At 36.2% G+C, this 17,899-nt stretch overlaps 1 protein-coding gene across 4 annotated transcripts in view; it reads right to left on the reverse strand.

The window, feature by feature from the left end:
* Positions 1-1,185: 1,185 nt before the first annotated feature.
* CEP126 (centrosomal protein 126) overlaps positions 1,186-17,899 on the reverse strand; it is a 66,925-nt gene continuing 50,211 nt past the window's right edge. For 2 of the 4 annotated variants that reach the window (XM_059708053.1, XM_059708052.1), the window contains exons 7-11: positions 17,784-17,896; positions 14,434-14,509; positions 12,425-12,634; positions 6,939-7,003; positions 1,186-1,562 (exon numbers count right to left, since the gene is read on the reverse strand). In XM_059708053.1, coding sequence (XP_059564036.1) covers positions 1,500-1,562; positions 6,939-7,003; positions 12,425-12,634; positions 14,434-14,509; positions 17,784-17,896 — 527 coding nt within the window. In that variant the 3' untranslated portion in view covers positions 1,186-1,499. Of the gene's footprint in view, positions 1,563-6,938; positions 7,004-12,424; positions 12,635-14,433; positions 14,510-17,783; positions 17,897-17,899 lie in introns of those variants that run through there. The other 2 variants (XM_059708054.1, XM_059708055.1) reach the window with 2 other exon arrangements.

Below are 17,899 nucleotides of genomic sequence, written 5' to 3' on the forward strand. Positions count from 1 at the left end.
TAAGGGAAGTGAATGCAACATGATTATAGTAATCAATCATTAGGGAAAGTTGTAGTTCGTTATTAATAATAATAACAGGATATTGTAAAAATTAAGTTATGTAATTTTTATTAAAACATTTCTTACATACCGTTATATTGGCTGGGCTGCAAAAATATTCGTTGTGGGCCACATGTGGCTCACAGGCTGCGAGTTTGACATGCTTGGAGTAAGTGATGTGGTGGGAAAGGTGGTGGTAGGTAAGCAATGCGGACTCAGAACATGAAGAGCCTTAGATATTGTGATAAGGAGTGCACATTTCCTCCAGTCGCTGAACGGGAAGCTCTGAAAACCTTTAAGATGAGATTGATAAGACAGATTTTCACTCGGGCCATTTTGCTCACATGTTAGAAATGCCAAACTTAAAAAATTCAGCTTGGAAAAGTCTAGATGAGAGGTGATGACAATCTGAAGTAGAGATAGGTTGAGGGGAAATAAAAGAATGTATAATTCTTTACATCTTTTTTAGTGATTATACAACTTTTGTCTTTGTTTCTATACTTAAAAAAAACAACCTTCTAGAATAGATCCAGAGACATAGAAGCATGGAACAGACTGTTGAATCTCAGAGGGAAGGCAGGGATGGGTGGGTGGGTGGAAAGAACTCGTATGCATATATGCATAACCCATGGACACTGACAATAGGGTGGCCTGGGGTGGAGGGCAGGGGCAGCTAGGAGAAGTCAATGGGAGGGGGGAAAGGGGATATATGTAATACTTTCAACAATAAAGATTAAAAAAAATTCTGTGGCAAAAAACCCCCACACAAAAACCAAAACCCAAAACCCAAAACCAACAAAAATTACAACCTTCTAATATAACTGGTTTTCCCAATAGACATTTCTCCTGGGAAAAGAACATACTGATCAGGCAATTCAAGTAATCTAGTGGGGACTGCAGTTTATCTTCTATATTTACCATTTACCTTGTGAGCTTTCTAGTGGAGTCAGTTCTTTAGACACCAATCAAAATTAAAGTGATAACTAATTTCTGTACATGCAGAATGAGAACAAGGCCCCTTGGTAACATCTCCAAAGCCCTAAACAGATAGTTTTACTACTGATGACAGATATTATTAATCATAAACTTCTTATACCACTGTACACAAATTTAATAGAAATTTCAGATAAACAAAGCTTCTCAACTGTAGCTAATAATTTGAATAACAAATTAGCCTTCATTTTCTTTTAAAATATAATGAGTTTATTTCCAGTAGCATGCTCATTAAAAACAATAAATATTTCCATTCATTAAAAATGAATTATCAAAAAAATACATAATAAAGTATAATTTGTAGCAAAAATGTAAACTAGTTAATTTATTTCTATTACCTATGTTATACTTTACCTTTATTTTATGGTTTAGTGTATTAATCATTAACAAAATACATAAATAAATAATATATTTACAGGAGATTGGAAAAAATAATGATTCCATTTAATAGTTACTGGTGTATTTCATCAGTATTTTCTGTGCAATCTGGATCCAGTGTCGGGGGACAGACTGGTCCTTGGCGGCATGTTCTGTAACATAATTTCAGAATATTCTTTTACTGTTGTATTATGGACTTTACAGTGGATCTCCTTATAGATTACAGATTTTAAAAAGGTTAAAGTCATAATTAAAACTCTCAAATGCTACATATGCATTAATCTCAACATAGACATCTGACTAATTACAATAATTCACCATCTTCACTCTTTGATATTGGTAAAAGTTGTTTAAGAGGTTTTTAAAATCATCATCTGATGTGTAAATGTTTAAAATTTAATCATTTTATTTTCTACAGGAAGCACTTGTAACTCATTTAGTACCTTAGGAGTAATTTAACAACATGCATTGGGCTAAAGAAGTTGCTTGAAAAGGTAATTGTTCAAAATTCATTAAATTTATTTTATTTAAAACAGTAAGTAAAATATTCCAAATGAAAATCCTGCTTATAAGATTCATAGTTTTTACATCGAAAAATCATGGCGGGTGTCCTGAGGATGCCCCGCAGTAACTCTATTATACTATATTGTTTGCATATCATCTCTACTAGAATATAAGCTCCTTGAGAATAGGAAACGTTTTCCTCTTCCTAGTCCCAGTCCTAGCAGAGTGCCCGGCACATGGCAAGACTTAGGCAATATCTGTTCAATGAAGAGACCAATATGATAGCTTAAAAAAAAAGTCATGCGGCTATGGTTGCCAAAAGGACAGGACAAAGTAATTTTGGACAAGACAAAGCTTGGGCTGAATAAGCTTTTCTAGCCGGGATGACACTAAAGTCAATTCTCAAAGAATAAGAGAAAGGGTTTTATGAGAGCAATCCCCGTGAGGCAGTGGGAGCAGCATGGGCCCTGGAAGCCTGCAGAGAGTTCTGGGATCAACCTGTGCTCAGCAGTGTGCAAGTTACGAGCTGAGAAGCAAATGGAGGCGAGAGTGGAAAGGTCTTGAATGCAGTTCTCCCGAGTTTGTCTTTTTGGTAATGGGTAACCACCGAGGTTAGGTTTTAAGCAGGAGAGTGATATGTTCACGTTTTAAAAAGAATTATTCTGGTAGTAATTGGGTGTAAGATATGCTGGAGAGAGCAAACCTGGAGGCTGTTGAAATGGTCCAGATGAGAAATGATGAATTCTTAAACTTAAGACACTATCACTAAGAGTGGAGAGGAGTGAATGGATTTGAGATGCACTTAGTAAGTATTATTAGAAGGATTTACTGTGTAGGGCAGTGATGGTGAACCTCTGACATGCGAACTCATTTTTTTGGTTGATTTTTTTTGTTAAATGGCATTTAAATATATAAAATAAATATCAAAAATATAAGTCTTTGTTTTACTATGGTTGCAAAGATCAAAAAATTTCTATATGTGACACGGCACCAGAGTTAAGTTAGGGTTTTTCAAAATGCTGACACGCCGAGCTCAAAAGGTTCGCCATCACTAGGCTAGGGTTATGAGAGAATGAGAAGCCTGGATGAGACTTCTAATTTTTATCTGGGAAATCTGGTGGATGATGGTGTCATTAATTGAAATAAGAAATAAACGGATGAACAAAATAGATTCAGAGACACAGAAGCATGGAACAGACTGATGAATTTCAGAGGGAAGCCAGGGGTTGGTGTGGAGAGGTTAACGGGGAGCTTACATGCATATATGCACACAGCCCGTGGACACAAACAATAGTGTGGTGAAGGCCTGGGAGGGACGGGTCAATGGGAAAAAAGGGGGGCATCTGTAATACTTTCAACTATAAAGATAAATAAATAAAGAATTACAAAAGGTAGAACATAGTTTGGGGGGCGGGGAGGCAGTGAAGGGAAAGTGCAAATCCTGGCTCTGCCACTGAACAGCTCTAAGATTTGAGGACATTATTTGATGTCCCTAGTTTAGAAGACTAAACAACAGAATATGTGTGAAACTACTTGGCAGAGTACTTTTCTTTTTTAAATATGTTTTTATTAATTTCAGAGAAAGGAAAGAAGAGGGGAGAGAGATAGAAATATCAATGATGAGAGAGGATCATTGATTGGCTGCCTCCTGCACACCCCCTATTGGGGATCGAGCCCGCAACCTGGGCATTTGCCCTGACCGGGAATTGAACCATTATCTCCTGGTTCATGGGTCGATGCTCAACCACTGAGCCACACCAATTGGGCAGCACAGTACTTTTCAGAGGTAGGAATCCAGTAGGTATAATGTTGCTTAGCTGAGAAATTCAGTTCCTGAATTAACCACACAGTATATTGTACATTATAAAGCCAGACATCCTATATAATAAAAGCCTAATGTGCTAAGTGTCTGACCATTTGACCAGTCGCTATGACACATACTGACCACCAGAGGGCAGATGTTCCAGCTGGTAGGTTAGCTTGCTGCTGGGGTCCAGCCAATCGGGACTGGGCAAGATGGGCCAGACCCTCCTTGGACCCTCCTGTGGTCCCTCCCCAGCCCTGATGGTGCACTGGTGGTGTCCCTTGGCCTGGTTGCACCCTCTTGCAATCCAGGACCCCTCAGGGGATGTTGGAGAGCTGGTTTTGGCCTGATCCCTGCAGGCCAGGCTGAGGGACCTCACCGGTGCATGAATCCATGCACTGGGCCTCTAGTATGTTATATGACACATGTTAAAATTTAAAAACAAAATATTTCTAAGCTCATATGAGTATGAAAACATTGGAGCTGAATGTAAAAGGAAATAAAAACATTAATAAAAAACTTACCTGCAATATCTCCAAAACAACAAATACTCCCAAATAGATATTTCTGCTATTGTATGGAGAGATGGAAATCTTTTTCTAAGACACATCCCTATTGAAAAACTAGGCTATACCACAATTGTCCTGGTAAATACAATGCAGTTTTGGTGATCATACATACAGAACGTTTAGAATTAAAGTTATATTTTGCATTTTGAGAACTTATATATTAAATAATTTTACTTATTGAAATGCAATGGGATCCAGGAACAAATTTTGAGAGCTTTTAAAAGACAAAAGTATATCTACAGCCCATTTACTTTACTTCCAGAGGGGGCAAGAAGTACCGATGTATCCTTGCCTTAAATATAACTCGAAAAGTTTGGACATATGTTTCCTGAACTTAAAATAAATTACAAGCAGCTAAACAGAAGACTTGAAGGCAAGACAGAGGTACAGGTAATCCCAGGTGATAAAAAGAAAACAAAAAAGCTATAAAAATATAAACTCTGAAGCTATATATTCACCATAAATGTTAACCTGAGTCTAATAATGAGAAAACAGACAAATCCAGATCATGGGGTATTCAACAAGACAACTGGTTTGGACGTTAGTCTACAAAAGTGTCACTGTGCATGAAAGATGAAAAGGACTTTTCTAGGTTAAGAGGCATGACAATCAAATGCAATGTATAATCCTGGTTATACATTGGATACTGAATCAGAGAAATAAAATAGCCACAAAGCCGTTACTTTTCAGACAACTAAGGAACTTTAAATACAGAGTGTGTATCAGATAATACTTTGTCAATATTAAATTTCTTGGGTATGATGATGGTATTGTGATTATGTATTTAGAGGGAAAGTATCATTAGGTCTGTAATTTACTTTCAAACAGTTCATTATGTTTGTGTGAGTGTTTATGTATCTCCTGTTCTATTTTATTCTATTCTTTTCTATTCTTCCACCCACCCATCATCCATCCATCTATCAGATAAAGCAAGTGTGGCAAAATGTCAATAGTAACCAAATAAAAATATCGCAGAAAAAGGGCAAACAAGAATAAAATGTTAAAATCCCCTCTACAGAATATGGTAAATGAATTTTGATGGCAGAGCCCTGGGGACAGGGTAATTCTAATGTTGGCTGTTTAAACAGGCACTTAATAATTCTGTGATTTTATACTGTTTTCCCTGAAAATAAATGGAAGGTTTCTGACTTATATTAGTGATGTCATAATAAGGAAGACTAACATGTTTGGAGATAAAGAGACTGAATAAAGCTAATGGTTACCACATGTCATAAAGAATGAAAAAAGATGTAAAATAAAAACTATTTCAAGTCTACTCCTGGTCCCTAATCCTCACCATAACTTTTCAGTTACTTGTCAGATACTTTAGCAATATAATAACACAGTACACCAATGTGTTCAGTAGAGTAATTTGATGATTAGGTAGCTTTCTCTTCCTATTGAGTATTTACAATTCATGATCAGTTAGTTGTCTGTGGTTAGTACACTGTTTTCAAGTTGAGGTGAGGTGTATAGAAGAGTGATCTCAGTCACTGTAGGTCTTATCTCACTAAAGTGAGGTAAGAACCATAAATGTGCTAAGTCACAGAAAATTGTCACAGTTAAAATTCAGACACAGAAAAACCGTCACTGCAAAAATTACTTAAATTGCTGAATTGATAGAAATGGAAAATTTGGTCAAAAAATCCAAATTAGCATGTAAAAAGTAACCATGAAAAAATAATATACCAGGAGTCAAAGTAGCCATTGCCAAATGAGTTGTGTCTAAAAATCACAGCATCATAAATGCCACACCAGAAAGACCATTTCCAAGAAACACGTGCCCAGTGGTTAAATGAGCTCCAGGAGGGCAGGGACAGTCTTTTTCTACTTCTGATTATTCACCACTGCACTCAGAGCATGCAGAAATCTGAAACGCAGGTAAGAAATGCATAACTTCATGTAAAAGTAAATAAGAAATGAAGTATACTGCATAATCTTATTTTTTCCTGTCAAGATTTCAGAATTGAGGGAACGTAACGGAAAAACAAAGGAACATGCAATTAATCCTCTAACAAAACATTTCTCTGTTGAAGACCTAAACGGAGGATGTGCCTTTCTATAAGCCTGAATGTCTCCTTTCACTTCTAGGCAGACATGACTTCTTCCTCCAGTGATTTCCTAAGTCCCTGCAGCACAGTCTTAGCTTGCCTTGTGTTATTTCCCTGGATATACTGTCCACGTGTGTCTTGCTCCTTTAGACTGAGAATTCCTGAATTGCTGTTTCTCATTTATATAAGTATCTTTACCAGGACCCAATGCCAAGGCAAAAACAAAATTCAAAGCAGGAGGGTCTAGTTTTGAACTCTGAAGACATGGAAAGGATATGGGCAATGATGGGATCATTGACAATGAAAATTTCTTAACAATTTTCCAATTAGGTTACATTATCTAAAATTATTTGAAAAGTAGTACACTGATACCTGTTTCTGTTCTCAGGACTGATGAAATACTCTGAATGTAAAAATATTTACAGTTTTTTTTGAAATGAGAGGATATTTGCTTGATTCTAACAGAACGTCTTATAATTGAAAGTTGAGGAGAAAAACTCCCTAAAAACTAATCTCAAAAATTAATATCAATACAGAATTCTTATACATACAATCATGAAGTTTCTTAAAAAGGAAAAAAAAACTTCTTAAAATACTTACCAGAAATGGCATTATTTGCAAGGTATTTTTAATGGATGGATTTTTGCAAATGGTTGCTTGCACATCTGAAATAATTATAATAATACAAATATAATTGCTTTGTTTATTGAAAGAGAAGAATGACTAAATCAAATACTAAATTTTGATGTATCAAAATAGTCAACATGGAGTAAGAGACTTTTTTCTATTGTTCCCAGAAATAGTCTTTAGACTTAATATTAGATTAGGAAATAGAATTTGATTAAAAACAATACATAAAACTTATGTTGATAAAAAGAAATTTCTAGTACTTTGACTAGTCTATAACAATCTTTATTCAAATGCTAGGTTTTCTTTCATTTTTTCCTTTTCTTCTTTAAAAGAATACACCAAAGAAATGAATTTCATTCTTAGAACATCTTAGGAAAGATGTTTATTTAGCTATAGAGGCACAAAAAAATTCAACTCTTGCCTTTTCAATATTTAGGCCTCTGTCTATATAATAGCAAGGGCCTGGGAAAAAGAAAGAAAATTTCAGGCAGAATCTTTTGCAGGAAGAATTTAAATATATGGAAGTATATAATAGGAAAAAAACCCCTACATAAAAACTGACTTGAGGGTTTTTTACCTTTTTCTGCCTAATTTTGCATTTTAAACTTACAGCTTTAGTTCTATATTGCTTTTGTGTTGTAGCACCCTTTTACTATATATTTTGAAGATTTAATTTTAGTATTAACAGAGCATATAGTACATGTACATTTTAATGAATACCATAGCTAATGTCTGTGTAACCACCTAGATTAATAAAATTGAACAATATTCCTTCTGTAGTGCCCTGTGGATTGCACTCCTTTCCCTTGCTCACACAGAGGTAACCTAGTACACTGACTGCCTTTATAGTTTTAACACATATGTATACATCCCCCCAAGAATATTGTTTAGTTTTGCCTGTTTCTGAACTTCATATAAATTAAATTGGACTGTCTTTATTCTCCTTTGATTTTCCTTATTTAGCTCAAAATTATATATTATTTAGATTCATCTATGATGATATTTGCAGATGTAGTTTGTTCATTTTCCTTGCTGACTGGTATTCCCAGAACAGCTAAAATTTTCAAAGTTTGGCTTTGATGGTCTCTATATACTTAACAATCTGCTGATGTACATGTGCAGGGTTTTATCTAGGATATGCATGTGGAAGTGAAATTGCTGGTTGTAGGGTATGTGAACGTTCAGTTTATTAAGTGGTGGCAAAACATTTCCCAAACAGGTTGCCCCAGTTTACACTTCAACCAGCATTATATGTGAGCTCCAATTGCTTGCATCTTTACTAACACGTAGCATTGCCAGGCTTTTAAATTTAGCTCTTTCTGATGAGGCTATAACTATATCTCATTGTTTTAATTTGCATTTCCCTATTTCTAATGAAGGTAAATATCTATCAATGTTTATTGTAATTTGCATTTCTTTTGTTGTGAAATTCCTCTTCAAGTTTTTTTCTTCCTATTTAAAAAATATTTTTATGGATTTCAGAGAGGAAGGGAGAGGGAGAGAGAGAGAGATAGAAACATTAATGATGAGAGAGACTCATTTTTTCAGCTGCCGCCTGTACACCCCCCACTGGGGCTTGAGCCCGCAACCCGGGCATGTGCTCTGACTGGGACTCGAACCGTGATCTCCTGGTTCAGAGGTTGATGCTCAACCACTGAGCCATGTTGGCCAGGCTCTCCTATTTTTTTGAGTTGTCTTTTTTTCTTATTGATTTATAGTTCTTTACATATTTTGAATGAGTCCTTCATTCCTATGTATTATAGTTTCTCTTATTTGTGATCTGTCTTTACGTTCTTTTAATGATGTTTGATATGAACAGAAGTTTGTGATTTTAATATAATCAAATTTATTTTCTCCTCTATGGATTATGTTCCTTTTGCTCTGCTTAAAAAATCCTTCCTTACCCCAAGGCTAGAAAATACTTACTCATATTATCCCCTAAAAGCTTTATATAGTTTCTTTTACATTTAATCTTGGAACTTTTTTTATGTATGGTATTTGGTATGGGTTCAATTTAATTTTTTATTTCATATCCAATTATTTCAATATGGAGAGACAAACAACTTGTCTCAAAATGACCCCCTAAGTTCTTCATAGCTAGGATCCAAAAACAGGATCCATGTGAGAGGGGCTGTGCCTAAATCCAACTTCCTATGAAATCAGTAGCTCCTTCTCCCAGAAAAAAAAAAAAAAGAAAAAAAAAAAGCAAAAGTCTTAAAAAGCTACAATTTCTCACATTGGGATTCCAATGACATGTTTGTTAGTCTAATTTCATTGTTCCACTGCTGTTAGATCATCTGCTCTTGTTCCCCCCCCTGTTTGTTTTCTTTCTGGGTGTTTCAGTTTGGAAAATTTCTATTGCTTTTCTTCAAATTCATTGATTTCCTCCTCAGCTGTCTTGAGTCTCTTGATTAGCCCATAGAAAACATTTTTCATTTCTGTTACAGTTTTCATTCATCACTTTTCTATTTAACTCTTTCTTCTAGTTTTCATCTCTCTGCTGAAATTCTCCATCTGTTCATGCATGTTGTCTATCTGTCCCATAACTGCTCACTTTTTCCACTATAACCTGTTATGAGTCATAGTTATTTAAAATTACCTGATAGTTTTAACTTCTGGGTCATCTCTGTATCATAATCTGTTGACTGCTCTGCCCCTTGACAGTGTGTGTGTGTGTGTGTGTGATTCCTCCTTGTTTTTTTTTTGCATGTCTCATAATTTTTGATTAAATGCTGGGCCTCATGTTTGGAATAGTGGATACTCAGGTAAATACTAGTAAATCTTACCAGAGTAAAAACTGGATATGGGCATGCATCTCCTGCTAGGCAATCGTGTATGTGTGTGTGTGTAGTTAATCACCTTAGGAATTGAGGTGTCTGCATAATATGAGGAGGTTTTCTCTGTGCTCTATGCTCTGTGCCTCTCTCAGAAGACTTGCTGCCTCTGTTCCAGTATCCTTGGCCTTTAGTCTGTAGGAGAGAAGGTTCTGCATGGGGTTTCATGCCTTTTCTACAGCAATGGCTGCTCCTCTCTTGCAGGCTGCACCACTGAGGAAGGATTTCTCTAACCTCCTGCTCTGTTCCCTCATTTTCTCATGAACACACCACATAGGTTCATGGAAAACAATCTGTAAATGAGTGTAAACTCTTGTGTCTGTTACTCCCAGGGGTTTTATATTCTCACAATAGTTCACACTTATCCTTTTGTAATTTGTTAAAAGTCTAAGCAGAATTCCTAATGTCTCCCACACTTTGCCACAGGTGAGCTAATAGTCGTGTACTGTCTCTCTTTGAAAGTTCCTGTTGCTACCTGTTTGTGCTGTGACTTCAACTAACTTTTTCTTTCTTTCTTTCTTTCTTTCTTTCTTTCTTTCTTTCTTTCTTTCTTTCTTTCTTTCTTTCTTTCTTTCTTTCTTTCTTTCTTTCTTTCTTTCTTTCTTTCTTTCTTTCTTTCTTCCTTCCTTCCTTCCTTCCTTCCTTCCTTCCTTCCTTCCTTCCTTCCTTCCTTCCTTCCTTCCTTCCTTCCTTCCTTCCTTCCTTCCTTCCAATTAAAAAATGTTTTTGTTATTTTTTTTCAGAGAAGGGAGACGGACAGAGAGGTATAAACATCAATGATGAGAGAGAATCATTGATTGGCTGCCTCCTGCACGCCCCAAACCTGGGATCAAGACCCTAACCTAGGCATCTGCCCTGATTGGATTGGAATTGAACCGTGACCTCCTGGTTCATAGGTCGACACTAAACCACTGAGCCACGCCAGCTGGGCTGTGACTTCAATTTTCTAATGCATTTAAAATAAGCTATACTTTTGTTGTTTATTTGCTTTTTCTTAGTCTTAGGGTGGGGCTGACACATTATAGCTACATTTTAAGCAGAAGTGGAATACACACATAATGCATACACATACATTTTTATATATGCCTTATATAGGAATGTATGTGTATATATTATGTTAGATATTTTTCCCAGTGGTTCTCAACCATAGGTGATTTTTGCTACCCAGGGAGCATTTGTCAGGAGACACTTTTCATGACTGGTGGTACTGTACAGCATTCAGTGCGTAGAGAGGTCAGCATGTGGCTAAACATCTGACAATGCACAGGACAGCTCCTACAACAAAAAATTATCTCGCCCAAAATGTCAGTAGTGCCAAGGCTGAGAGACCATGCTAAATACACTCACACATAAAATACTGTTATTATTGCTCATGTCTAAATATTTTGTAATTTCCACCCAGCCAGTGTGGTTTAGTGGTTGAGCATAGAACTATGAACCAGGAGGTCATGTTTGAATTCCCAGTCAGGGCACATGTCCGGGTTGAGGGCTCAATCCCCAATAGGGGCGTGCAGGAGGCAGCCAATCAATGATTCTCTCTCATCATTGATGTTTCTATCTCTCCCTTTCCCCTTCCTCTCTCTGAAATCAATAAAACTATATTTTAAAAAACAAATATTTTGTAATTTCCATTATGGTAGCTTTTTCAGAACCATGGTTTATTTACAAATGTGTTTCCTAATGCTTATCATTTTGTTATTCATGTTTAATTAAATTGGTGTCAGAGGATGTGCATAACTTTAATCCTTTGAAATGTGTGAAGGCCTATTTTATGGTATAATATATGGTCCATTATTATAAATATTCTATATGTATTTTGATCAAGTTTGTTAATCATGTTTGATTCTTATATATCTATTTGATTTTTTTGGTCTAGTCTATCAATTATTAACAATGTAAAAAAAACTCTCACCATGGCTAAAAAATATATATATTCTTTAAATTTTTTTAAAAATATATTTTATTGATTTTTTACAGAGAGGAAGGGAGAGAGATAGAGAGTCAGAAACATCGATGAGAGAGAAACATCGATCAGCTGCCTCCTGCACACCTCCTACTGGGGATGTGCCCGCAACCCAGGTACATGCCCTTGACCAGAATCGAACCTGGGACCCCTCAGTCCGCAGGCCGACGCCCTATCCACTGAGCCAAACCGGTCTCGGCCTAAAAAATATTTTATATATTTTGAGGCTATGTTCTGAAATGCATACAAAGTGAAAATATGTATATATTTCTCCAGAATTAAAACTTTTGACCATCACAAAGTTATTTTTTATCTGTACAGCAAAGCTTTCTGCTTTATAGTCAATTTTGTCTGATAACAATACATCTAAACCAGTTTCCTTTTGTTAGAATTTGCTTGTTAGAATTTGATTATTTTCCATCTTTTTTATTTTAAGCTTTTCTATATTCTTATGTTTTAAATATCTTATTTATAAACAGAACATGAGTATGGTGTAATATTATGGCATATTCAAATATATTGTTAATTGTTACTTGATTTAAGAGGTGATAATCTGAATACATTTTGTATTTTTAATTCTTAAGCTAAATTAAATTTTAAATTCAAATAGTAGGTAGAAAATATAACCCTTCTTACAAAAGGTGTTCTTCCACACTTACAGAATAACCTTTCATTGAGACGATGAAGGGACTGCAGGATCTGCTGTTCTTCAGCTGATAGCGCACAGATGTCCAATTGCTGGGTCTTATTGAAAGCCAGATTTGGTTTCTGTAGCTGCTTGTTAGTCATGACAGACAGGATTTCATCCTCAGCCACTGAAGATTTCACTAGGTTTTCAGCCATCAGAAACTCAGAAGTACTGTCGGAAACTAAAGAAACTTAACATTAACTATTCTTTGATCCCTATTTGTCTTCGGGATCAGCACTTATACACACTTAACTGACATGTCTATATGTATTCATTTCACTAACAGGAACCCAGTGAATCTTCTGTTCCTTCGCATTTTGTTTATCAGAATCCTCTATACCTAGCATTTCCCCATCCCTAATTTTAAAAAAAAGATATCCAAATGATGGCATTGAGGACATAACAATGCCTATAAAGCGTTACCTGAAGTAAAGAAAAAATACATTCTGTTAAAATTATTTTGTGTATTTTTGTCATTCATTGGTAGTACAAAGAAGAGATAAAGTAGACTGTCTTTGCAATAGCAATTAAGATGAGTTATAAATAAAAGAATAAGAGAAAATAAACTTAAAGAAAGATTAGAAAATTAGATAATCAGCTGAACAGGACAACCTAGAAACAGATCAAATTATTTATAAGAATTTAATACTTGATCAAAGATGAGATAAAAGAAAGATGACACAATAAGTTTGTTGTTTAAAAAGAATCAACTTGGAGTTTCATTTCACATCATCCATTTAAACAAATTCCAAAGAAATTAAAGAATTAAATTTAATCTAAAGGAAAAAGAAACATTTCTAAATTTCTATATGGAAAAGGTTTTTTTGAGCTTAAAAGTAATGGAGAAATCACTAAAAAAGACTGAAAACATGTTTATTTAAGGCCAGTCTTCCCTACCAGACTTTAAATTATTGAAGGGCAAGACTTTTGTATGTTTTATTCATTATTGTATACTCAATATTTAGCTGCAGCTAGGAATTGGCTTTCATAATCATTTATTGCATGAAGAAATAAAAATAAGACCTTTATATGTAATAATAAAACATAAGTGCAATAAAATACAAATAATAAAGTAGTAAAAATATTTGAAATTAATATAAGAATTAGAATCCTTGATATTTAAAGAATTTATAGAAGTTGGCAAGAAAATATAAAAACTCCAATATCGCCGAAACCGGTTTGGCTCAGTGGATAGAGCGTCGGCCTGCGGACTGAAGGGTCCCAGGTTCGATTCCGGTCAGGGGCATGTACCTGGGTTGCGGGCACATCCCCAGTAGGAGGTGTGCAGGAGGCAGCTGATCGATGTTTCTCTCTCATTGATGTTTCTAACTCTCTATCTCTCTCCCTTCTTCTCTGTAAAAAATCAATAAAATATATTTAAAAAAAATAAATAAAAATAAAAAAACTCCAATATCTACAGGGAAAAAGAATATAAAGAAACAATTCACCAAAAATAAATATACACACAAAAACAATTAAGTATATTAATAAACAATGTACAAATCAAAACTAACAAAACACCATATCTTTTCCTGTGATATAAACAAATAATATAAGTGATGTATCTCAAGTAAGTACATACCCCAGAATTGAATAATAGTACACTCAGGAAAATACTTTAGTAATATGTATGAAAGCCATAACAATACTTATATGCTTTGATCCAGAATTTATTTAATACAAACTTTTATTCAATAAATATTTATTAGGTGCCAATTACATGCCAATTACTATAATTTTAATTCTGAGAATCTAACTTAGGAAAGTAATTGAAAAGTCAGGAAAAGGCTTATGTAGAAAGATGTTTGGTACATTACAGCTTAGAATAAAGAAAAACTGGCAACAATCTGAATGAACAGGGGGAGGACAATTAAGTCCCAAGTGGTGCTTGAACGCTCATAGTATGTAAGTATTTGGATAAATACATATAAGAAAAAAAAAATACCCTGGTCAGGGGAAAATGTTTAAGTTAAAACATACCTTCTTCAATATTAGAAGTATCCCTTGTAGCGTGTTTTGGCTCACTTGAACTTAGCTGGACCCTTTGTCCAAAATTCTATAAAAATAGAATATTAAATCAACATAATTCTGTATTTAAATTTCATTATATATACACTGACTTTTAAAAAAGTGTTATTTGCTGTATATATTTTCAGCTATCACTGTTCATATAAATTGTATATTTTCTTTTTTAAAAGTATCAATCAAGAATTACTGAGATAAGGCCTTTCTACAGTACCTAAATATTTTTAAAAATGCTTAATTTCAATTTTGAAAACTTTTCAGGTTGCAGTGTTGTCTTGGATATTTGGAAGAAAGAAGTAATTTGGGTGGCAATCAAAAATGCTAATTAAAGAAAAGTTGAAAATCACCTTAATGTTTGTAATCTACTTGATTTATCATAGTGCAGGTGAATCACTACTACCAGCCTAAAGCCTTGGAGATGGCTAATGACAAGGATAGGTTAAATATCTTAGATGACAAAGCTTAAAGCAGAAAGAGCTGCATAGAACCGGGAAACGGGAAATCTCAGAGCACTGGCCGTCAGTACACCCACTCAACACTCTCAGGAATACCCACTCTCCGTCCCTGGATATGCTCTACTTTGCTTCTTTACTCCTATTCTGTTCCACTTTAAGAAATGACTTTTTCACTGGTAAAACTTTCCGGCTACAACCATACCTCACCTTTGATCATTCTGTTCTGAAGAGTAGCCCATGCAGGTTTCTGCAACAGCCCTCCTTCAGTAGCTCTCGTAGCCTAGCCTCACCTTCATTACAGACTTGAGACACCCTGGACGGAGGCCCTGGCACAAAGTGGTAATTGTGCTCTTCCTATCTCACGGATCCCTCAGATTCTCCACACAGAAGTGGCGGGCTGGGAAAAACCAGGGATGACAAAATACTTTTCCTAACACTAGGTGACAGGGGCCAGCGCTATAGTAACTGAACCCCACAGTTCGGGTAAAAACAAAAAACAACCCCCCACCCCCACAAAACCCCAAATCAAAGCAAAACAATAAAACTGAAAAAATTAAATTTCAAACTTGATTTTGACATTGGAATACGGACCTATATTCTAAAGCTAACTTCAGAACATGTGTAAAGTGGGTGTGTGAGTGAAAGTGGAAGTAAGGCTTCTGGAAAGAAGGACAAAAATAGAATTCTAAAGACTAATATAAAATGTAAAGGAGGAAGACAGAAGAACAGCATAAAACCAGAAAAATAAAGATGAATTTAGACAGGGCATTAATAACAGCCATTTAAAATTTAGTTTGTGCTTTTTTTTTTAATAACAAGTACATATTACTTTTAAATTTAAACTATATTAATAAAAATAAAGAAAAAATAAAGATAAAAAATTTTCTTTTATAGATTTTGAGGTGTTTGATGTGAATAGCATGGAAATTAAAAAAAGGATTTAATATTTATAATCAGGAAGTTAGGTTTATAATAAGTACTATGTTTATATTAAGCAGTAAGAATATATTGGTAATAGGACAACTTAATTTACTTAAATAAATGATTTTTTTTTTTGCTGATAAGATATATCATGGTTGATTGTTCTCCATATTAATAAATTTATTCACATAAAAATCAATAGTTTCTATAACATAAAATAATAGGATCTTCAACCTAAAACTTGAAATATAAATTCTTCATAAGGCACTATTCCAGTTTTATTAAAAAACATTTGAAGTGATATTTACAGTAGAAACTCCAAGTAAAATGCTATTCACTCACACATCTAGAATTTTTAATATTTTATATTCAATCCTTGGATCAAGTTAGACCCCTAAAAAATGTCATATCTAGGTCACATTTACTTAGCTCTCATAGAGTTATCTTCACTAACTAAAATTAATATTATTGTGCCTTTGAATTTTATTGAAGACTAGTGGCCCAGTGCAACTGCTCTCCCCTGAAGACTAGTTCCCCGCCAACTGCCCTCCCCTGCCGGCCCTGTCACCCCTAATTGCCCTCCCCCACCAGCCTGCTTGCCCCCAACTGCCCCCCCTTGCCAGCTTGCTTGCTCCCAACCGACCCCCGCCAACCTGCTGGCCCCCAACTGCCCACCCCCCCACCAGCCTGATCGCCCCTAACTGCCTCTGCCTTGGCCCCGCCACCATGGCTTTGTCCAGAAGAATGTCCGGAAGGTCTCCCGGTCTAATTAGCATATTACCCTTTTATTAGTATAGATGTCTATTTCAAACAGCCATATGAAACTTCCTATTCATTTGTTATTGATTGTTGATAGGGATATGCCCATTATGAACTTCAAGATCCACTATAGAAGATCCTCAATGGTAAATGTCTTTTAAATAGTATACCTCAAACAAATTCATTATCAATATCTGCTGAGACCTGTATAACATCCTATTTTTCTTTTTACCATGTCTTCCAGAAGCTCAGACCCAAATAGGATATTTAAACACAGGGAACTATATTAGTCTTTATGATTAGCATACTTGCTTCATCTACCCATGCATTTAATTAACTTTGCTGTGAATAACCTCAGTTTTCCCCCAGAGTTGACCATCCTATATAATAAAAGCCTAGGTGGGGTTGCACGACATCATCACAAGATGGCCAACACAAGATGGCTGGCAGAGGAAGGCAGTTGGGTGTGACAAGGCCTGCAGAGGAGGGCAGTTAGGGGTGACCAGGCCTGCAGGGGAGGGTAGTTAGGGGTGACCAGGCCTGCAGGGGAGGGTAGTTAGGGGTGACCAGGCCTGCAGGGGAGGGCAGTTGGGTGCAACCAGGCCTGCAGGGGAGGGCAGTTGGGTGCAACCAGGCCGGCAGGGGAGGGCAGTTGGGTGTGACCAGGCCGGCAGGGGAGGGCAGTTGGGTGTGACCAGGCCGGCAGGGGAGGGCAGTTGGGGGCGACCAGGCTGGCAGGGGGCAGTTAGGTGTCAATCAGGCCGGCAGGGGAGCGGTTAGGGGGCAATCAGGCTGGCAGGCAGAAGTGGTTAGGGGCAATCAGGCAGGCAGGCAGCGAGCGGTTAGGAGCCAGCAGTCCTGGATGGTGAGAGGGATGTCTGACTGCCGGTTTAGGCCTGATCCCAGATTGGAGAGGGTGCAGGCCGGGCTGAGGGACACCTGCCCCCTATCCGTGCACAAATTTCGTGCACCAGGCCTCTAGTATAGCAAATAATTATAGTATAGCAAGCTCCAAGCATAGAGATTCCAAGGCTGCTTGACAATGACTTTGGGTATACTTATATTTCTGTTGTGGGGCACAGTTTACAGCAAGAGCAGAGTCCTTGAACAGTTTTTTTTCCAAGCTATTTTCCACCATTCAATAGAAAGTTTTACTAATAATGTACTTACATTCATTTGCTCACTGCACTTCTGTCCTACAGATCCAGGGTTTTGTTTTCTCTGCTCTAAAAGATTTCTTTGTTTATTTTCAACAATTCGTTTTCTTCTCATAACAGTAGAATCTT

Source organism: Myotis daubentonii, chromosome 9, assembly GCF_963259705.1.
Source record: "Myotis daubentonii chromosome 9, mMyoDau2.1, whole genome shotgun sequence".
Lineage (NCBI taxonomy): Eukaryota > Metazoa > Chordata > Mammalia > Chiroptera > Vespertilionidae > Myotis > Myotis daubentonii.